Below are 23,146 nucleotides of genomic sequence, written 5' to 3'. Positions count from 1 at the left end.
CCACCCCTCCAAGCTCCATCGCCCATTGCTTAACAATCTCTCTTCCAGACTCTTCCCCACTGCAGCCCCTTGACCCCCCAAGGCCCCTGACTCCTTCCCGTACCTTGGCCTTTGCTAAATCTTGCCAACCTCCCCTTGCTCCTAGGCCTGCCAAGAATAGGCTCCTACCTCCCACCCCACCCCCCTGGCCTACTGCCACTTGTTGGAGGTGGGGAAGCACCTCAAGGGGGAAATTCCTGACTTCTCCCCACAAGCAAGAAATGGGACACATAAAGCTGCACAAACTCCACTGCCCCATCCCTTCGCTTGGCTCCCTGTAGCAAGAGCAGGATTTGTAAATTCTGGCGTGCAGCTCTCCTTTGCTGGCTCTGGCGCAGAGTTTGCTAGTGGAAATTCCAGTGGGTTCCATTAGAATCCTTTAACTAGTCTCAATTGGTTTCTACTGGTTTAAATTGGAGGACCAGCAGCCCCAGTAACCAACAGACCAATAGATCCATCGCTCTGTTCCTCAAACCTAGTTAGCCAGGTGGAACCCGTTGAAAATATTTCAAGTGGCATTTCCACTAGGAGAATAATCACAGCAATGGTCGTTTTCATTCATGCTGTGGGTCTCGCTGTTTCTCTGGGTTGCTTTTTCATGCTTATGCTTTTTTAATGGTGCAGTATAGAATGCAAATGGTACAGCCGCCAGCCAGCACCGTAACACTGAAATTGGGACTTTCATTTGCGCCGATGTTGTGAGTCAAACACTGCGATGGGATTTTTACAAAGGGTTGACTCGTTTTATGACCCTGCACGATGAAAAAGGCAATTCATGCTCCACGAAGGGTGTAAACCTACCTGCCTGCTTTGGGGTGTAAACTGATTGCTGCAGGGGATCAGGAGTGAATTTGTCCCTTCCCAGGAACAACATGATGGAATTTGAAAGAGGTGAAGTTCATCCCTGCGCGGAGGGCCCTCAACATAATTTAAATCCTAAACATAGGTCTTAAATCATGCTAGGGCTCTGCCCTGGGATGGAATTCAACCTAGATGCTTTATGGGGCTGTGGGGTTAGTTGTGGTGTTTGTTGTTGTTGTTGTTGCTTTTCTCTGAAGCCTTAGAGGAAAGGCAGATACAGACTAGTTGGACCAATGGTAGGATCTGGTATAGCTAACCCTAATTTAATGCCGCATCATAAAATAAACTCAAACGAGGCTGACACATCTTCGGATTTCAGTTCTGCTTTTCATCACCACTGAGTTGCTGGAAGAGGGAGCAAATGTGGGAAAGAGAGTTTCCAAGAAACCACATATGTTTGGACAGCTTCTTTCCATGCCTGTCTGAAACATAAGGAAACTGGTGATCCAACTGAATAATATGAACCAAGCAATACAAATCCTTGCATGTATATATATTCTATAAAGTCATACCAATCCTCTCCTTATGGCTGAAATATTAAGGGTGTGTGTATTGAGGGGAGGTGGGGAGGGAGATATTGTTTTGCATTAGAGTGCCTTCCCTGAGGAAATTCAGATGTGTTTGAGAAACATCTGAAGAGCTGCTAGTGACAAGTGGGTTAGATTTATTTTGTCCCGCTTCAGTTCAGTCACCTGAAACGGACAACTCTGCTTGGTGTCTTAAATCTTTGCTGTCTCTAGTAACGTGGAAAGCTCAGCAGCAGCTGCGTTACTCAACAACAATATTCCTTTCCCAAGGCGGGGAGGCTTTCACAGACAAGAAGAGTGTTTATGGCCTTCTAAGTCCTCCTGCAGTTCGGTAGCTTACTGTCACGTTGCAGTGTGAAACAGTGAAAGAAAACCACAACAGTAACGGGTTTGCTGCTTGTAAAACATATATATTAAAAGGCAAACAGATCATTCCTGTTGTGAACTGTAATTAACGGACTTTCTTTGGTATTGGTACTAAAGGCACAGAGAGTTCCTTTTTCCAAAAAGACCATAATGTTCTCGAGGGATAAATTCTAACACAGTCGCTCCAAAACTCATATTAGAAACCAAGAGGCCAAGGACAAAAGTACCAGACAGCTCAGCAATATTCCACACTGGCTTACTGTAGTGTGTCCCTCTAGGAGCTGCTTATATCTGTGTATTGTTTGTTGAAGGTAAGCTCAAAGGGCTGCCTATTGTGTTTGAGAAGGCAATGATTGCATTTGTACCTGAGCCCTTGGAGCTCTTGTTCATACTGATGATGTCCCCGCTTGTCTGCTCAGGGTCCGACTTCCTGAAGATATTTTTCATGGTTGACTGGAAGTTGTTGGTGACAAAGCAGTAGACGATGGGGTCCATGCAGCTGTTGAGGCTACTCAGAGTCACGGTCACATGGTAGACAATTAAGCTGATTTCATGGGGAATGTCTGGGTTGATGGAAATGGCCACCTGGCGCACGTGGAAAGGTGTAAAGCAGATCATGAAGATGATGAGGACAGTGGTGAGGAGCTGAACGGCCCTCATTCGCCTCTCACGGCTCTGGTGCATGAGGCTGGGCTTGGACAGCGCACACATGATCCTAGTGGTGAAGAAGGTGATGATGATGAGCGGGAAGAAATACTCGCAGACCATCAGGGCAAAGATCTTGGCGAGGCAGCAGGGTGCGAAGGTTATCGCCATGGTCAGGATGGAGAAAGTGACCACAGTTGCAAAGACCCAGATGAAGACACAGATCCCCTTGGCACAGCTGGGGTTCCTCCACTTACGTGAGGCTTCCACCTGCACAATAGCCAGGTACCGGTCAATGCAGATGCACGTCAAGAAGAGAATGCTGCAGTACATGTTGACGAAGTAGCCGAAGATGTGAACAAAGGAACATTTTAGGCAGTCCCTTGCGGTGTAGTACATGATGATTCGGGTGGGCAAGGAGAAGCCCACCAGTAGATCAGTAACGATCAGATTGATGGTGTAGATGACAGAGGTGGTTTTCGTCTTGGTGCGGAAGCAGAACACGTAGAGAGCTAAGCTGTTCAGCACAACGCCCACCAGGAAAATGATGCCATTGACCGCCATCAGTGCTATCCACAAGCTGTAATAGTCTTGGTAAAGTTCTTGGTCCAAATGGATGAACTTGTGGAATAAGTTGTCCTCATCTGAGTTGTTAGAGTTGGGCGCCTTCGTGGAGTTGAGAGGGTTAAGGGCCGGTACTCGGGAGGAGGAGGCAGCGTGCATACTCAGGGCTCTGGGGACCTGAAAGAAGGAAGCAACAGCAAAGAGACATTTACAGTCATGTTCAGGGGTTCACAGCACAGAACACTGCAGCCTCGTTTTGAGGTGTTTTGAAGGCATTTACCCAGGGTTGTGGTGGAGTCTCTCCATCACTGGCAATTTTAAAATCGAGATGGGGTGTGTTGCTAAAAGATCTGCTCTAGGTATTATTTGGGGGAAGTTCCATGTCCTGTGTTACACAGGAGGTCAGACTAGATGATCACAATGGTCCCTTCTGGCTTGGGAATCGATGGAGAATGATAGCTCCCCAGTGGCCTACAACCAGACCATTTCAGTCTGCGATCACATCACATCTCACAAGCTAAGCAGAGTCATGCTGGTGCCCTGAACAGCTTACACTCCATATTTTAAATATGGCCAAACATGATGGGATAACCAACATCAAGGAGGACCAGAGGTACAGTGTCATAGGTCTCACCCCCACTTGGAGCTGTTGGGTTCTAATATGGGGACCTGCACTGGTTTCCCTCTAAACTAAAATCCTAGTTTAGATCTAGTAAAAGCTGCCACCACCCAATCAGGTACGTGGATTGGGACACAGTCCTTCCCCAAAATCCTTGGGGATCCCAAGAGCTCCAAATCCATGGAGTTCTTACACCCAGGAGAAATAAACCATTCCCCCTGCTTCCTCCCCCCTCCCTTTTCCTAGGAGAGATACCGGGATCCAACTACAGAGGGATACCTCCCCCTCCCCTTCCCTGAGAATCCACTCAAGGAAAGACCAACCAAGTCCTTAATAGAAAAGAATTTATTAAAGAATAAAAAAGAAAGTCACTGTCTCTGTAACCAAGATAGAACAATACAGGGTCTAAACTTATCAATCTCTGGAGAGAATCCCCCCCTCCTTTCTTTCTCAGTAAAAGCAAAGTAACAGCAAACTGAAATAAAGAATTTCCTTCAGCAACACACAATTGCAAATGTAGAAATCAAATTATAGACTAATCTGCCTTTCTAATTAATACTCACTATTGAATAGTAGGAACTACTCCAGGAGAACTTGGAGACATGACTGGCCTCTCTTAGATCCAAAAAGAGAACTCTAACAAAGAACACAGACAAAGGCTTCCCTCCACAGAGATTTGAAATTATCTTGTCTCTGATTGGTCCTCTGGTCAGGTGGTCATCAGGTACTGCATGTTAACCCTTTACAGGTAAAAGAGACCTTAACCCTTAACTATCTGTTTATGACATACAGCAATAGGCAAAGCCAATGTAGGGTATACTTGGAGCTGCGGGGAGCGGTGAATTCCAGCTTGAGGAGACATACCTGGACTAGCTGTCCTTGAGCTGGCCGACCCAAATACATGCCCATCAGAGATCCTAGGCACTTACTCAGGGCAACTAGCCCCTCCTGCTGCTCCCACTGCCGGGGCTATGCTCTATTTTTAGTCCACTGACAGGATGAGAGCTAGTGCAGGTATGTCTCCTGGAGCTGGGAATCGCACCCCCAGCACCAAGTTCAGCCGTATCTTTAGGCCTGCACACATCTGTTCAGTTTTTCAAGTGGAGAAGATACCGATCTGTTGACTCACTTATTGCTGGGAGTGGATGAGAGGCATGACCTTTCAGCAGAGTTTCACAGGAATAGTGAGTAAGCACTGGGCAGACCAGAGCAGGGTGAGCTTGTTCCTTGCATACAGGTGGTATGATTGATGCCACTGGGCACAGAGATGAGCCAACCATTGTGGAAAAAATGGTCTCCATTCTCGTTTAAAAAATCTTAGCGGGCTGGGGAAGATCCTATTGCTCAGAAGCTTGGGACATGTAGAAATGCTATCTGAGCAAGACTTAGGCAGCTGGTGTGCTTAGAACACAGCCTGTCATGCTGAGCAGCAGTGTCTGCGTGTTTCCTTGTGTTCGTCTGTCTGTATCCACCTTGTGTCTCTTGTCTCATACTTAGATTGCATAAGCTCTTTGGAGCAGAGGCTTGTTGTTTGTTCTGTATTTCTTATAGAATAGCAGGGTTAGGAGGGACCTCAGGAGGTCATCTAGTCCAACCCCCTGCTCAAAGCAGGACCAATCCCCAACTAAATCCCCAGATGGCCCCCTGAAGGATTGAATTTACAACGCTGGATTTAGCAGGCCAATGTTCAAACCACTGAGCGATCCCCTTTGTCTGGTGCCTAGAACAATGGGGTCAATGACAGGGCACCGAGCACTATTCTTATACAAATCCATAAATAAATAATAATTAATAAATAAAGTGCCAGACAAGCACAGCAGGTGGGCCTTGGGGCAGTGTGGGAACACTAGGCACATCAGCAGTGGTCTGGGGTAAGCTTCTAGCCCTCAAGGTTGTGAAGAAAGATTGAAAACATGACGTGGGCATAACCAAGACAGCAACATCTGCCTGAGCGTGCAAAGAGCCTGAAACACTTGCTCTGAGAGGTGTAAACTGTCCCATGAATTTCAATGGGGTGTTAACTACACCTGGAAGTGACAGCAACAACTCCCTGAGCGTACAAATTGCCTACAGTGGTTACACGGAGAGGCGTGAACGATCCCATGGATATCAAGGGGCTGTTAACTACACCGGGAAGTAGCAGGGCCCCTGCCAACACTCCCCCAAGGGAGGATTGCGTGTGGCAGGAGGGGAAAGTGCAGGATGCCCAGCTCATCCAGCCAGGCAGAGACAGCTCAGCAGCCAGCATGTAAATACTGGGACCCTCCCCACTGCCCGGTGCAGTCTGAGTGTAAGAAAGGGCCTCAGATCACTACCCTGTCCCTGCCTCACTTCCTTCCTTCGCCACTCCAAATGGAGGGGTGAGGCCATGGAGAAGTGATGGTGCCACAGCTTGGGAGTGAGCCACTGGGGCCCTGTGTCTGCCTACCGCTCTGTGTCGTCTTGCGGGTGGGTCGTCTAGGGGTTGAGTGGGAGCAGAGAAGTGAGCTTTGGCGGTGATGCTGTATGGTGGAACTATCACCAAACTTGATTGCCCATTAAGAACACTTCACTCTCACCACAGGCCATAATTCCACCTAGATAAGTCTTCCTGTGAACACCTTAGCACGGATATGGTCAGTGACTGCCCCTGTGAGTCAGGAAGCCATGTAAGGGCATGTGACATGCTCCTGAGACCCTGGACTCCATCTTGTGCCAGTAATTTCCCACAAACTGTGCTGTGAGCTTTGTTTGGGACTGTACGTTTCCAGGCACGTGGCAAAGGGTATAAAAGACCCCTGAAATGACTCCATTTTGCCTCTTTCCTTTTCTGATTCTCTGGACTGTGGATTTACAACTAAAAGGAGCATATTGGACTATGGACTGAGGACCTTCCAATCTTTTGGAAGCTACCAGAGACTTTACAAGCCTGCAGTCCATACAGTCACTGCTACAAACCCGATCTAAGAGCATTGTCATTATTGTAGGCATATGATTCTATTAACCATAATAACTCTCTTCTTCTTTTCTTTATTAATAAACTGCTAGATTTTAGTTACTAAAGGATGGGCAGCAGCGTGGTTCTTGTATATTGACCTGGTTGCATGGGTGAGCTCTTGAGATCAGAAGAATCCTTTGTCTGATGAAATTGGATTTCAGTAACACTCATCAGAAAGTCCAGTGTCTGGGTGTAGCGATAAGGCCTGGAATGCCTAAGGAGGCTCCATTTTTGACTTCTTGTTAACCAGTGTGGTGAGACCGAAGTTTACTTTTATTACTGGCTTGGTACAATCTAATGATAGAATTAACCACCTGTTTGAGGTGTGCCTGCCCTATTTCTCAGCAGTTTGTCCTGAATCTGGTATTCTCAGCTGTGACCCACTGAGGCCCGGGGACGGATGGGCGCAGGGAGAAGTGCCCTGTTGAGTGTGCCTGAGGCCGAGCCTTGCTTTGAGTGTCTGCCGGCGCTCTGATCTGTGTCCGGGGTGGGCAGATCGAGGGTCTGGGTTCTTCAGCTACAGTCAGCTCATAAAAATAAGGAACAGCTTCATTTTACAGCCAAGACCCAGTAGGCTGTGTAGCAGCTTCTAGAGCTCTGTAGACATAGCAACATCAGCCTTGAGATTCCAAACCAAACTGAGTCCGACAGTTTAATTTTCAAATCATTCCCGGCTTACCCACTGTTTTAAACATATTGATATAAAAACTATATACACAGAAACTTGGCTGATTGAAATAAGTGGTTTGAAAAACATCTGGAATACCTCAAATCAGCCTCTTGGGACCCCGCCCTCCCTGAGCATCAGCCTGGATCAGCGGAGGATAATAATGAAAGCCCTGGGCCAAGCGAGCTTAAAGCACATGAGATCAAAGAATAAACTTAGTAATATGAGAAACTTAGATGTAAACATATTTTCCAGAATGAACAGAACACTAAATATCCTTGGGGATCCCATCAGAGAAGGGGAGACGTCCTGTGCAATCTGCAGAAACATTGGGAAGGTTTCTAGAAAGGCCAGTGCTCTTCTAAGTGAGTGCTGGAGCATTGGAAGAGATTCTCTACATGTGCTCAACCACTCGGCTGCTCATGAGAAATTCTTGGAAACAGAACGAGCGTCGCTTTGCCCGCAGGAAGCTCCTATTAATAGATAGCCCTGTAAAATGCAACCTAATGAGCAGAGCTGGTTGGAAATTCACCAGTGGAATGGGTTTCCATCTGGGAATGCCAATTAGCTGCAATGCTTTGCAGAAGTGGTTCTGGGGACCCCAGGCTTCTAGGTTCCCAGCTCTTTGGCAGCCTATCTGGGGGTCTAATGGAGAGCTCGGAACCTGGAAGTCCTGGGAGCACTGGCTCCCAAGCTCCCTGGATTGTGGTTCTGGGGCAGCATGGAATTCCAGGGCTTCTAGCGTCAGTCCATGAGGCAGATGGCCCCTGAACCGGAGATTTCAGGGTCCGTGGCTCTGGGGTAGCCCACGAAGGCATGGCCCTGGAGCTGGGGAGTCCAGGGGTCTCAAGGTTCACAGCTCTGGGGAAGTCAGGGAGAATTTCAAAATTGTTGGGTTTTGTTCCACAGCGCAGCAAAACCAAATCTGAAATATCAAAATGCTCCATGAAACAGACTGCCCTTTCTCTGCCCGGCCCCGATAAGGAGAGCTCAAAGCGTGCTGCTTTGTCTGACCTTCCCCCCCCACATAATTTCCTGCCACTGTGAAAATTTAAATAATTAAAAATCTAAAAAAAAATGCTTTAAAATGAACATCGATATTATCTATTGAAATGATAAAAAAATAGAAATCCAGTTCTGCCCTGCCTCGATATGAGAGTTTCTACCCGAGTCTGAAATACAGGATGATACAGTCTCTATTCTGCCTCTCAAACTCAAACTGAGGGTGGCAATGGCATTTTAATTTATATTAAAGTAAGGACAGAATTAAACATATGAGACCAAAGGCCTAATCCAAAGCCCACGAAAGTCAAAGAAACACTCCCGCTGGGGGTTGGATCAGACCCCAAGTAAGAGTCAGACACAATGCAAACAAGAGAATACAAATGAGGAACACCGACACAGTAATCCAAATCAGAGAAAGCAGAACGCCGGAGATAGACGCCTTCAGACAATCACGGCACCAAAGATATTTCATTGTAATTTACATTGGGCAGTGAGACAGCCAAATTTGAATTGTTAGCTGCCCTGGGTCATGTGATTCGATTTGCTCATCGTCTCTAGGCATCCAGTTTAGTTTTAAATGTCCCAAGTTCTGATCTTCCACTACTGCCCTGTGAGATTTTTCTTCAGCCTTACAGTCCAATGTTCACCCTACATTTTCCTTTGCTCCAGTTCAGTTCATTACTCTGAGTTAGCAACATGCCTCGTTATCACTATAATTGAGAGCGTCATAGGTCTGCATAGTGCTTTACAGACAAATGAAATGGACCTGCCCCGGCCTCGAGGAATATTGTTCAGATACCCTAGATACTTGAGGCAAATCATATGGCTTGTCCACCTAGCCCCAGTTTAAAGTGAAGCAAACTCTTGGCCTTTGCAGCCCTAGCATCCAAAAGGCGGCAGGTAACCCTTTGTCTGCCAAAGTGAACTTACAGTGTTGGTTTTTTGTAAGGGAGAGTCCAGCATGGTTGGTTTAGATCTGTTCACCCTGCCTCTGCTTGTCTCCATGGAAAAGGGAAGGATCTGTGTCAGGGAAAATTAGACACAGGATGGCCGGGAGATGGCTTCTATTTGGGGTCCCTTCGTGCCTGCCGTGGTACCAATGTCTCAGTAACAAAGGCAAAAGGGTTACGCCAAAGGTTTCCTCACTAGCAGGCAATGCAAAAGCCGCAGATTGGGCCCCGAGCGAAAGAGAGTTTGCTCCTTCTCCAGATCAGAATTGAAATGGTTACAGAAGATTTGTCATATAAGAGTGGACTTTTATTGTTGGGTCACTTTCCATTATTTTTCTACCCCCATTGCTTGGTAATATGCATTAGGAACTGGGGAGCTGGTAAGGCAAAAAACTAAAAACCCTCCACCCATTTTTAAAAATGAGGTGGCTCTGGACCAAAATCGCAGTTAATATTACTCAGTACTCTTCAGCTGTAGAGCTCCGAGGGCTTGACAAAAGGTATATTGTCCTCATCTGTAAAATGGGGATATCGAGGCACAGAGGGGCAAAGACCCAGGTTTCTGTAGGTGTTTAAGCACTGCGGCACTCAACTTAGTAATGCCTACCTGATTTAGGAGCCTAAGTCTAATTTTCCACAAGTGGCTTAGGCACACAAGAGCCTAAATCCCATTGGTTGCCAATGGGATTGTGGCTCCTAAGTGTCTATGTCCCTTTTGAAAATGGGACTTAAGCCCGTAACTCAGTTAGGCATTGCAATGCTGAGTGCAGCAATCCCCAAACACCTTTGGCAAGCTAGTCCAACGTGACTTGCTGAAGGGCAAAGAGAAAGTCAGCGGCAGAGTCAAGATTTTCCAGAGGTCTCCCAAGTCTCCTTATTCCAAATCTGGTGTGGAGGCGGGGCAGGGGTGAGCTGCTTCACTTCTCCCGCCTCCCAGGCTTGCGGCACCAATCAGCTTAGGCGCCGCAAGCCTGGGAGGCGGGAGAAGTGAAGCAGCGACGGCGTGCTCGTGCTTGTGCGCGGAGCAGGGGTGGGCTGGGGCGGGGGGGTGCCTCAAGGCGGAGGGTGGGGGTGGGGAGCTGCCACGGGAGGGGTGCCTCAGGGCGGAGGGGGGGAGCTGCCGCAAGGGGGAACCTCAGGGCGGAGGTGAGGAGCTGCCATGGGGGGGCACCTCAGGGCAGGGGCGCCGGGGGAGAGGGCGCAAGGTGGACGTTTCGCCTAGGGCGCGAAACATCCTTGCACCGGTCCTGTCTGTAGCAGGCAGCTAGGCAAGACGGGGATTGGGAAAAGGAGAAAAAAAAAGACTTAGGGCTGCTATTGTTTTCCTTATTCTGATCAAGCTCCTTGTTCAGCGTTAGAAGATCAACTCTCTTTGCAATTCTTTATCCTTGACCTATGCCCTGGGCTGATTCCAACAGGCTTTGTGCCAGGTAGGAAACGGTCAGATGCTTTGCTGGACCAGACCCTAAAGTCTCTTTCCCTGTTGTCTGCATGCTTGGCGCTACATTCGCTTATTTCTCCTGGGTAGCTCAGCCCTGGGACTGTCGTGCCGCTCCCAGCAGGGCAGAGTCGACCACCAGGTTTTCATTCACTGCATTTTTAGTTTTGCTTCTGCAGCAAACACCGACTTCAGCCTCAGCTTTAGGGACCTGATCCAATGCTTAGCAAAGACCAGAGAAGTCTTTTCACTGACTACCTTGGCCTTTGGATCAGGTCCTCTGATGCGAAGTGGGATGCAGAAGACAGGCAGCCAGGAGGAATGAACCAAACTCTGTTGTAGCAGCACCTGCCCTGTTAAAGGGTTATTTAGTGGCATATGCAGACAGGATCTCGGCATGGGGGCACAGAGAGAGGGAACGAGAGAGCCATATGCTGCGACAGCCAAGACTGAAAAGAACATTAACAAACAAGCCAGAGTGTAATTCAAATAAACAGTCAAAGTTAATGCTTTGGCTTTTTCCCGTCTCACAGTGCTGAATCCGAACAGCTGGGCGAATTCCCACCCCCCACCCACCTCCTGCCTTCGAACGTTACGCAGCTCTCTGGGAACGGCTTCAGCGTGTGTTTAGCTTTGCAGCCGCTCTGTGTTTAAATTTCCTCCAGTGATTTATCATCTTATTTATAAACAAAGGGTTAAACCCCGCTCTCTTTCGATTTAAAATGGTCAGCTCCACGTGCTGGCAAGTTCTTTCTCAACTATGGCTCAAACTGGCCAAATATGGTATTTTTTGTAGACAGAGCACAGAGGACAGCTTTTATGCCATGTGTATCTCAGTGAGCTTGGAGAGGATGGCTATGCTGCCGACTGCCAGCAGAATACCCTGGGTTCAGAACTGTTCAGAAGAAAGGAAACTAGCTAAACAAACCCGGGGGAAGCTCTCAGGCTTTGTGGAATGTGGTGGTTTCTCTAGGGGACAACTGACCCCTATCACTAAAAGAACCATCACTAAGTGGCACCCTCATTGGCATTCTTAGCAGACGCTAAGGTCTGGATGCACCAGAGCGGCCGAAGGTATTTAGGACCCTAAAGATGCACATAGACACAGTGAGATTTTTAAAAGTGCTTAACGCCTATTGAAACCAATTGGAGTTAGGCACCAAGATGCTTCTGAAAAGCTTGCTAGGCACCTAGCCGCATCTTTAGGTGCCTAGAATCGCTTTAAAAATCTGTCCCTGGCTGATCACAATCACCCCTAAAATGGCCCCCATCGTATCACAGTTGAGGCAGGTTGGCTGGGGCTGAATGAGGGAAAATTGCCTTTACCAGGCTTAGTGTCCATTCTGTGGTGGGAGAATTTCAATACTCAGGAACGGCAGTTCAGCACTTTTCACACTTGTTCACATGTATTACACTCTGTCATACAAAACGCTATGTTACACGAGCATCAGGCTTGTAGAACGAACCTCTGCAAAGTGAGGAAGCTGCAGGTAAGGTTATGCACACCGCATTAACTCTAGCCAGGTGTGTTCTTTCACCTAGAACGCTGGTTAAAAAAAAGCCATTTCAATTCTTTTTTAAAACTCAGACCCTGTCTACTACATCTGCAGAGAAGACAATTTTCAAGCCTTCATAACATAGTCAAATCAACTCCCTCTTTTTTGAACACTCCAATGACTTTCTTTTCTGTTAGGGCTATTTCCGTGCCAAATTCAGCTTTGCCCAGTTGCCAAGCTTCCCAAGTACGTTGGCATTTAGAGCTCTTCCAAAAAGTCACAAGGGTTTTATAAATGGGGAAGTATTTTGCTCAAACGTAAATAACCTTAAGGAAAAAAGCAAGGCCCTGAAAGTTTCGTTCTGATGGGTGAAAGGTTTGGAAGTTGGAAAGGAACTGAACAGGGGGTTGGAATGGAAGTACTCATGGACCTTGGGGAGGGATAGCTCAGTGGTTTGAGCATTGGCCTGCTAAACCCCGTTGAGGGGGCCATTTAGGGATCTGGGGTAAAAATCTGTCAGGAACAGTACTTGGTCCTGCTGTGAAGGCAGGGGACTGGACTCGATGACCTTTCAAGGTCCCTTCCAGCTCTATGAGCTAGGTATATCTCCATTAAAAAAAAAAGTCACTCTCTCTGCTGGCACACTGGGGTTTGAACTGCAGAGCTAAAAGCATGACCGGCTACAACTTGAACTAAAGAGCCAAACTTCTGTAGCTTGTGGCTTTAATGACTCATTGCCTCTGTGGATCAGCACAGCATTGCGCCTCCAACACACTCTGAGCGGTGGGTTACACATGCATGCAGGGGTAGACAGTCCCTGCTCCTCAGAGCTGGCAGTCCAGAGCTGGATCCTGTCATCTGACCCACAAGGATGCAGGATCCTTCATGGATCAGATTGCAGGAGCGTCCCATCAGAAAACTATACCTATGTTCCAGCAATTATATATCCTAACGTCCCATTAGTGTCATGCCGAAGACCTAAAGAGATTTTTGTCAATTAAAAGAAGGTGAATTCAATTTTTCAGAATTATTTTTTTAAAGTGTAATCAGGCCATCCAGTTGGGCAGAGCTGCATTCTTTCTCAAAGCAGGCTAGAAGCTGATGCTCTGGCGAAATATCAGCAATGCTAGACACTCTGGAGACTCTCTATTTAAAACCCAGAAAGAGCTGCACTCCTCCAGCTCTGTCATAGCTCAAGCATGGAAAATATGGAATGAAGCTTGTGAAAATACAAATCCGCATACTGGGAAATATTCATGGGCTTGTCTATCATTATGTCTATTTTGCAGTGGTGTAACTCCACTGACTTCAACAGAGGTACTCCTGATTTACACCAGTAGAAGTGAGGGAAGAAGACGACCTATATATATATATATAGAGAGAGAGAGAGAGAGAGAGAGAGCAATATGTCATTTCTCTGTCACTAAATATACACACACAATGGTCGGAGCTGTTATGAGTTTATTCTTATCATAAATCAGAAATGGTTACATTACACAGGTCGCCTATCTCAGTGCCAATAAAGCCTTCAAGCCACCACTGACTTGTGCATGCCACATTTTAGAGAAGAGTTACTCCTGAAATGTTTAGATTTTTCAGACATCTTATTGATGCCATGGTATTTTGTATGTCCCTCTTCCTGTAAAGCCTTAGGTTATGCGGTGCATTTTCGTATCTGTACAAATGATCTATTAAGCTAGCTCTCCCATTATGATTTTGAAGGTTCAATATCTCACAATCTGCCAGAGCTAGAAACAAAGGAAGACAGGCCTTTTTGTAACAGGTTCTTTATTGTTTTAGAAAAGGGGCTGCTTTCAGAAAGAAGCTCAGAGATTTTGAATGCTAATAGTACACCTGCTAGGGATGGATTAGTGAGCAGATTGGAGGGCGAGAAATATACCTCATGTCATGATGTCCATCGTCTCTCTCTCTATCTCTATTACATAGTAACTCCTTACAAGAGGCAAAAGACATCGGTGCAGTACCTTTTGGAAAGGTAAGGTTCTTTTATTTGAAAGACCTCTGAGCCATGAGCCATTTGTGTATTAAGGTGAAGTTCTTCTCTTTATTTTTCTCCAGCTGCTTGGCTGCTCTTACAGGCCTAAGCAGAATTGGCTGGGGATATGAATGGCAGAGCCTTTCAACAGGGAGTTACGTTTGGTCCCTTAACTTTCTCGCCCAGGGTTACGTGCCAAACAAAGGCAGATCTATGAGAATCACTCCATCAGCATGTCATCCAACATACGACTTCCCCACATGGGCTCCCTGTATTTTAGTCATTGCCAGTAGAGAGAAAAGTATTGGCTACTCCAGAGTTTGGTTCAAACGCTTAGTGAAAGTGCAGAGGGCACAGTGTACACTGCTTCTCCTGAATGCTCATCAAAATGTTTCATTCTTGTACAGCAGTTTCATCCCTTGATCTCCAAGTGTTTTGTGAGTACCCTTATCCTCTTTCTACTGACAGGGAAACTGAGGCACATCGCAGGTCAGTGGCACAGCTGGGAAGAAACTGCACATTTTATGACTCCCAATCAACTGTCCTTTCCATTGGACTGGACTGTCTTCCTATTTCTCTCTCTGTAGATCGATAATAAAGATTCCACAGGAAATAAACTTTTGCTTGGTTGAATTCCCAAGTGTTTGAGTCTCGACTCTTTTTAGTGAAATTTTCATCTCTTGTTTCATAGGATTTTAGCACTAGACACGTGCCAGGCTTGCTGCAGTTCCAACCAACTGTACGGGCTTTGCAAGTTTAATCTTCGCCGAGGAAAAGGTTTGAAATGAGCAACGGGTGGAGTATTTTACCCAGAATTTCCCACTAGTAGCAGCCATAGCAAAAGGGCATGTCACGTGACCATGCTAAAGTGTTTCTTCTAATAGTGACCTAGGCACTTTATGAAAAGAAGGAAAGCAACATTTTTCTGAAAGGTTCTGTCACTTTCTGCTGCGCCGTCAAGCTTAGGCCTGCATCATTCTCCAGCCCTCAGCAAGCCTAGCTTTCTGTGCCAGGTGTTAAGAGACAGTGCACAGAGCATCATGGCCTTCCTACTTTTTAATCCGTATAAGCCAACTTTAACGAGAATTCACGTTTAACAACAAAACACAGACCCAAAGCAGTGACAGATCTGTGATACCTTTCACACCAGCAATGCAAAGCCCTTTGTAAACCTTAAATAATTCTCACTGTGCGTTAGGTAAATGCCCTGTGAAGTAGATAAATCCGGTGATATTATTTTACAAACTCAGCTGCAGAGAAGTTCAGGGGATGTGCACAAGGCCACACAGAACAGTCAGGAACAGACTCTGGCCGGGACTCATTCCCCCTTCACGGGCAATCAGGGACTCAACTAAAACCAGAGAGTTACTCCAGTGGGAAAATCAAGACCAGGAGAGTTTATATACCCCACTGGTTAGTGTGCACTACAACTGTTCCTCTACTCCCAATCCATGGACGAGCTGAGTCTGCTACAGCTGCCTGCGATGGGACTCTCAAACTCACAGCACTCGATTGCTGAGTGACCAAGCAGAGTTGATTCACTTACTCCAAACCTTTTCTGAAACTACTTCAGGCATTCTACCTGGCTAATAACTGATCATTGTTCATCAGAGCAATAATTATTACGTGCTGCCTCAGAAGTGATAGGCTGACTTACCTCTGATCTGCTTTCCTCTTTTGCCCTTACAGGAGCCCTGGTTAAGAAAATTCCCTGGTGGAACTGAACATTATCCGGAAAGGAGGCATCGGTTATGAGGAGCAGAGCAACTGGAGTGACTACAGAAGATGAAGAAATGCCTAATCTCTCTCTCTCTCCCCCCACCCTCCCTAAATATAGCATTGAAACCAAGAGGAAAAAATATACTAAAAAAAAAATTCCACTTCTTGCCTTCAGCATTCAGAATTTCTTTGCAAGCATCTGGCTTCTTGCCCAAGTGTGCCTGAAATTTATGAAGTGTTAGAAATGTTGGAGAGGATTTAAGACCTTCCCTATGGTACTAATCCCTATGCATCTCTACTCAATAAATCTCTGCATCCATTGCCATGGGTAGCTTTCCTACCTGCATGGGGAGATGAGCGTCCCCTCCTGGGTACAAATCAGGAGACATATTTTTTGCTTCAGGGTGTAAGTCAAGTTTTAAATTGCCTTTGTCTAGTCTCATTGCTCTTACCAAGATCTCCAAGATCTTCCTCCTCCACTGGTGAATTCAGGGGACAGGTGAGAAGCTCTGTCACTCCTATAGACCATCTTTTTCACTTTCGTTAATATAGATACCATCTGACATACTGCTTTGTTCCTGCCAAGCTCTGATACAGAGCCTGGATCTCTACCATGGGCTGGGCATGGTAGGCGGAGGATATATTGGGGGAACAAAAAGGGATCAAGTTGCCTAGACAAGGACTACTGTGTCTTACAGATTTTGGGTGCTACCACATTGCAAACAATAAATAATTTTCAAACTAGTCTCTGGAATCTGCTGGCATTCTGAAGTGCCAGATGACTTGCTTGCCATGGCTTGGGAAGAAGAAACATAGGTAAATGCCTTCCTTTTTCAAAATCCTACTCATTTGAAGGATGGTATGGACAGAAGTTTAGACAGCAATCTGCCTAGTGGCAAGTAGCTCATAAGTTAGACCAGTAGACAGTCAGGACTCCTGGGTTCTGTTCCCATATGTATAAATTTAGACAAGCTACTTAACATCTCGGCACATCAGTTTACACTTCTGAATGATGAGTTTAATTACTGTTCATAAAGCGAGTTGAGATAGTCGAAAGAGAGGCACTCTATCAAATACTATGATTAGCATGATTGCAGACTCTTAGCTAGCCGGCTGCAAGCTTTTCAGATACCGAAAGGCGAGGGAGCAGATTGGCACCCATTGAAGACAGGCCACAAGGCGGTTAGACGTTTCACCACAGAATTAGTCCCAGTAGCAGTGGTTTGATAGCTGGATTATGATGATCTGTTCTGAGTATTGGTCAGACCTGGCTAACTAAACAAACCCGGCTAAATAAACAAACCGGGTTCTCAATGGATGGGGAAATAAATGCGAATGTCCAACTCCTCTTTGACACTGAATGCAGCAGATGAGAGGCTGCCGTTTCCACAGGGAGTTCACCAAACAAACCATCCAACACATTTTATTGATAATAGTAACTAAGAGCTTCTTCCTGAAACAGGGCCAATGCAAGACAAGCCTCCCAAGGCAATGGCTGCTATCATAAATATAAAGGGAAGGGTAACCACCTTCCTGTATACAGTACTATAAAATCCCTCCTGGCCAGAGGCACAAAATCCTCTTACCTGTAAAGGGTTAAGAAGCTCAAGTAACCTGGCTGGCACCTGACCAAAAGGACCAATAAGGGGACAAGATACTTTCAAATGGGGGTGGCGGGAGAGAAAGGCTTTGTTTTGTCTGTTCTGTGTGGCTTTTGCCTGAGACAGATCAAGGAAACAAGCAATCCAATTCCTAGAGAGTTAGTAAGTATTTAGCTAGGAAATGAGTTAGATTATCTTTTATTTTGGCTTGTGAATTTCTCTGTGCTGGGGGGAATGTGTATTCCTGTTTTTTCTTTTTGTAACTTTAAGGCTTTGACCCGAGGGAAACCCTCTGTGTTTTGAATCTGATTGCCTGTGAGATTATCTTCCATTCTACTCTTACAGAGGTACTCCTTTCACCATTTTTCTTTCTAATAAACTTCTGTTTTTTTAAGAATCTGATTGGGTTTTTTAGTATCCTAAAAACTCAAGGCTGGGCTGTGCTCATCTTGTTTATTCTCAAGCCTCCTCAGGAAAGGGGGGTGTAGGGGTTGGGGGAATATTTTGGGGAAATAGGACTCCAAGTGGTCCTTTCCCTGATTCTTTGTTTGAATCATTTGGTGGAGGCAGCGTTTACCTAATCCAAGGTACAAGGAAGAATTTGTGCCTTGGGAAGTTTTAACCTAAGCTGGTAGAAATAAGGTTAGGGGGGTCTTTCATGTGGGTCCCCACAGCTGTACCCTAAAGTTCAGAGAGGGGAGGGAACCCCGACAGCCGCGGAGCGTGTCTAGAGTCATTTCATGGACACTTCCACGGTAGCCCCTTTGACTGTAATACAGCCTCTGGGCAGGGCTAGGGAATGTTAATAAAGGCAGGAGCATCTACATGGCAGTGCATCTGCCCCCTCCCCCCCGCCCCATTCCCACCCATCCCCTGTGCACGTTGCTGTGGGGACACTAAGCTCAGGAGCATGGAACGTGTAGGGCACCGCTCAGACCCCCCCGCTACAGAACAGAATTTCACACGCCATCGGGGATTTCATCCACAGCTAAAGAGGCAGGAATCACCTCGGTCATGAAAATGAACACTAACGGTAAATGTAGTTCCAAATATGATTAATTACGAAGCCATTTTCGTCAATGGCTGCCGAATTTTGGTATAAACAGCTTAATGCAATGTTTGTACACCATGTGTAGACACACAATAAAACAAACGGGGGAAGGCTGGGATACAGCCAATCAGCATGTCACAGGATTGGTCAAGGGAGCTTGAGCGTTGGGTCTATAGGCCAGGCCCATAAATAGACCAATGGTAAACTCAGCGCATCAATGTCTCATTGGACAGTGGTTATTAGAGAAGGTTGACCCCATTTTCTGGAATGTTTTCATCCTTGGATCTTTCCCAGGGAGCCGCAAGCTGAACTTTGCGTGGTTCTGTGTTATTTTTCAATTGTCTATTTTTGGTTTTCCCCATAATCAGGAACAGGTTCTCTGCCCCTATTTCTGGAACATCCTCTCTGACCTCGGGAGCTTTCCAGTCCACTTAGCCGTCTCCTCCTGCGCTCCAGCCCAGCCTTCTTTCTGGACACCCACGTCACTGCGAAATCCCAGGGACTTTAAAAGCAAGCATTATTGCAAGGGCTCCATGAATCATCTCTTCCCAGCTAATCATTGGCCTGGTGCAGGAGCTTGCATCATGCTCTTCCGCCATCTTCTCTACCAAGGCTCCATCTTCTATGCTGATATGCAATGGAATGAAGAGTACAATAGAGAAGCGTTGAACCCATGGAAACAAAGCAAATACTTCATTCTCCTTTATACAGGCTGTGATGGGAACGTAATGGAAATCTTCCAGACATGCTCTTGCCCTAGAGAGTAAATCTCAAGTTAAACCTGCTGGGAGGAATTCTTTCCAAAGTCCTGATCAGGGACAAGGAGGGGATTTTCTCCCAAGGTGTTCTCTTGATATTCTATTGATATCGGTGTTCTGGTCACCTGCTCATTGACTGGGTGGCTCCCTGCTTTGTCCCTCTGCTGACTTTGCATGCCACACAGCCGCTGTACTCCCATCCCTAGCACATGGGGTAAAGAGAGCTTTCCCTGCGGTCACATACTCTCTCTCGTTGCTGAATTTAGAGCTGTATTCACAGTGGCAGCAGCTGGAACATTTCAAGTAGTCTGTGAGACTGTGCCGAGTATGATGCGTGGAGAGGCAGGTTTCCCATGGATGGCTGTAGGCCTAGCCAGATGCTGCAGTTAAGGTGGAGATGGCCTATCTGGTTTCTGAGCCAAATGCAGGCGCAGACACAGCTTTCATTGACTACCAGGAGGCATAGGCACAACTCAAGGGCAGGATCAGGGCCATTATATCTCTATTTTCAGTCATTTATAATTTTCTCAAAAAGCAAAAAAATCCCAAACTTGTGGGCTGGAATTTCTCATGCTTGCTCAGATGAATATGCGATGATGTCAAGTACTGTATAGCGTGTTCAAATGTTTTAGGTGGGAAAAGGTACTAGTTAAACCTAAAACAACATATCAGAGACAGTGGGGTATTCAGGATAGGGAACTGGACTGAGAGGCAGGAGACGTGGGGTCTAGAGTCACTTAGCTGTGTTGTGCCTCAGTTTACCCATCTGTAAAATAGGGATAATGCTGCTTATCCAAGTGCTATGAGACATCAGATGAGATGTGTCATTATCTTAATTATGCCCTCTCACTGGAAAAGCAGTATAAAATGAATGAACTTCTTTAACATTATATTCTATTAGTAGAATAGACCACACTATCACATAATGAAAGATTGTATTGTAGTTAGAGATGGCCCCTGACCCAATCCCTAGATCAAATCCCCATGAACTTTGCAGGAGGCTGGATCTGGATCGCAGGTTCCAAAATCCTGAATCTGACCATTTCCTGGACTTTTGACATAGTTAGATCTGGATTTCATGGGGTTTTTTTAGGGTCAAAGAAGGTGTTCCTCTTTCTGTCAGGCAGGGGAAGGAGTCCATATCCAGAGGTGCCTCAGCTCTGCTAAAGGGCTCTCAGGCAGTAGTAGAATCAGCCTTGTGGTTTAAACTGAAATGATCAGTGGGGTTTTTCTGGGAAGAATAATTGGTTGAAATCAAACAGTGGGAATGATACAGGTGTGTCTAGTAGCAGCTTCTCTGTTTGTTATGTGCAAACTGGTTCAGAAAAAAATGAGACTCCCCCTCCCCAATATATAGCAGTTCCTCAATCACCAGTCCTTAAAGACCATGCCCTTGATTTTCTTGGGCAGCCGGGGTGGTAGTGCCATGCAGTGAGTTTGGTACAGGACTGAGAATCTGGAGGATTGGCAATAGTTTCTGTTGTGAACCCTGACACTGATTTGCTGGAAGACTGGGGACGCGTCACGGTAATGCTGCTCCACCCTGACCATCCCCGTCTGTAACATGGGGCTAATGCTGTTTTCAGTTGTAGATCTCAAAGCACTTTGCAAAGGGAGGTAAACTGCAAAGTATTGTTCTTTGTCCAACTTCATCAAACAATAGGGGGAAAAAAACAGGGTCATTTTCGTCCATTGCCCACAACTTATAAGAACTTCCTTCCTCGTGAAACATGAAGGAGGAACCTGCAGCGATAATGGAAATATTTTGTCAAGTGTTTTGGCCCCATCGTGTTTACATCAGTGCTGACGAGGGGATATATTTATGTCCCCCCCACTCCAGCAGCAGCAGCAGCAGTGGCGGCGGAGAGGGGCTCTGTGATTGGAGAGCGAGCCTTGGACAGGAGTGTGGGAACATTTTCAAAAGGGCACTGAGCAAAACATTGGCTTCGGTTCTAATCGGAGGGACAGAGTGTAGTGGAGAAGGGGCGAGATTCCATCAGGTGGCAGCCTGCTGGACGATAGACCGTACCCTCTGTTCAACACCTAACTCATCCACCTGCAGCAAAGGGAGAGGGGACACGAGTCAAACTGATCATGGAGCACAGGATGCCCAGCTCTGAGAGAGCTGCTGGCTGTTATTTTGCTGTAATGGTTATCGGGGGGGGGGAGGGGGGCGCTGGGAGTCAGCAAACCTGGCTCCTCCTCCCAGCTCTGGCACGGGCCCTGTTCACGTTCTGGGTGAGGATTCTGAAGGGTTCTCGTTTTATTCAGGCTGGTTCTCCCAACCCCTCGTTTGGAGGCTCATGCTCCTTGGGAACTAGGCCCAGTTCTCTGAGGGGGAGACTGATGCAAGAGTGGAGAAGGGCCAGATTTACCCCTCCTGTCCCTGGCTGGTGCCAGGGGAGTTACGGCAGGGAGGACGTTAGCTGACAATGAGTGCAGCTTAGTGAAAGTGCTAAAATTCATCACTCAGGCAGACAGCTCTTGAATGCCATGGGGTTTTCATGGCCAGTGGAGTCCATCCAGGGGCAAATCCAGGTTTATAGGTGCAGGGAGGCTGGAAGGAAGAGTCTGCATGGGGCCTGATGTTTTGGGTCCCCTGAAGTATTGTTGAGCCCAACGTAGTTTCAATTCACCGCTGCCACTGCATGACAGGAAATCAAGCTCTGCTTCTCAACCTCCAGTGCTCAATTTTGAATGACAGCCCTAAACCTAACATGCCACAGGAAGTACAATGACTTGTATGGCAGCTGGTGGCCAGCTGTCAGAACAGACATAGAATCATAGAAGATTAGGGTTGGAAGGGACCTCAGAAGGTCCAACCCCCTGCTCAAAGCAGGACCAATTCCCAGACAGATTTTTACCCCAGTTCCCTAAATGGCCCCATCAAGGATTGAACTCACAACCCTAGGTTTAGCAGGCCAATGCTCAAACCATTGAGCTATCCCTCTCACTGACCCATCAGGCCTGGTGGCTCAGACAGTGGCAAGCCTTGCTCAGTCAAACTCTACCCTTCATTACACCTCCACCTCCCCCGTCCTCTGCATCTTGTTCTACAAGGTGAACTACGACAGTGCATCCTGCCAGGCAAGAGCTTGCTGTGCTGAGGTGGCCTCCACTGAGAGTGGCTCTTTGGTTACGTCACACACCCCTGTGTCAGGCTAGTGCTCATCTCTGCTTGGAGATGGCTCAGAACTAAACCCTGGAGCCAGCCCCACCAGCTCTTGGGTGTGTGTGTGTGTGGGGGGGGAGAGATTCAGATTCTAAAATGAGACACAGCTTTTACATTTCCCCCCTAGCTCTATCCTGGGCTGAACCAACATGTTAGAGCCAAACATTCTCAGATTTGGGGGGTGGTGGTGTCAGATTCTGGATCCGGGTCTTAAATATTTGCTTCAGGTTCATTGCCAGTTATGGTGTTTGCCTCTTTGGGTTGGCCATCCCAGATCAGACCAGTGAGCATCTTGCCTCCAGTAGCTGCCTGATACCTGAGAATTCAGGAGGAAACACCCTCCTTCTCCTCCTATACAATAACCCAGCAGGCCATGCTGCAGACTGAGGAAATATTCCTTCCTGACTCCTGCTCTGAAGCATCATCATCATCAACCATTGTTATTTGTATTGCAGTGGAGGCTAAGGGCCTCCAATCAAAGATCACGGTTCCATTGTGCTAGGTGTTCTACAGAAATACAGGAAAAAGGCGGACCCTGTCCCGGCGAGCTTAACACTTGGGTTTATAAAGAGACAGAAACAGGTGGGTGGAACAGACAAACAGGGGTTGTGGGGGAGATGGGGTATGAGGTAACAGTAAAATGGACTTCTTGTGCCCAAGAAGCAGGACTCAGCTCACCACCAGCCTATCTGTTT

At 46.8% G+C, this 23,146-nt stretch overlaps 1 protein-coding gene across 2 annotated transcripts in view; it reads right to left on the bottom strand.

The window, feature by feature from the left end:
• Positions 1 to 103: 103 nt before the first annotated feature.
• The window catches only part of GPR20 (G protein-coupled receptor 20), a 35,830-nt gene continuing 12,787 nt past the window's right edge, over positions 104 to 23,146 (bottom strand). The window contains exons 1-2 of one of the 2 annotated variants that reach the window (XM_045007009.1): positions 6,913 to 6,997; positions 104 to 3,179 (exon numbers count right to left, since the gene is read on the bottom strand). In XM_045007009.1, the coding sequence (XP_044862944.1) occupies positions 2,079 to 3,161 (1,083 nt within the window). In that variant the 5' untranslated portion in view covers positions 3,162 to 3,179; positions 6,913 to 6,997 and the 3' untranslated portion in view covers positions 104 to 2,078. Of the gene's footprint in view, positions 3,180 to 6,912; positions 6,998 to 23,146 lie in introns of those variants that run through there. The other variant, XM_045007008.1, reaches the window with a different exon arrangement.

Source organism: Mauremys mutica, chromosome 2 (assembly GCF_020497125.1).
Source record: "Mauremys mutica isolate MM-2020 ecotype Southern chromosome 2, ASM2049712v1, whole genome shotgun sequence".
NCBI lineage: Eukaryota > Metazoa > Chordata > Testudines > Geoemydidae > Mauremys > Mauremys mutica.
Note: the sequence above shows the minus strand (reverse complement) of the source record. Positions and strands in the feature narration are given on the sequence as shown.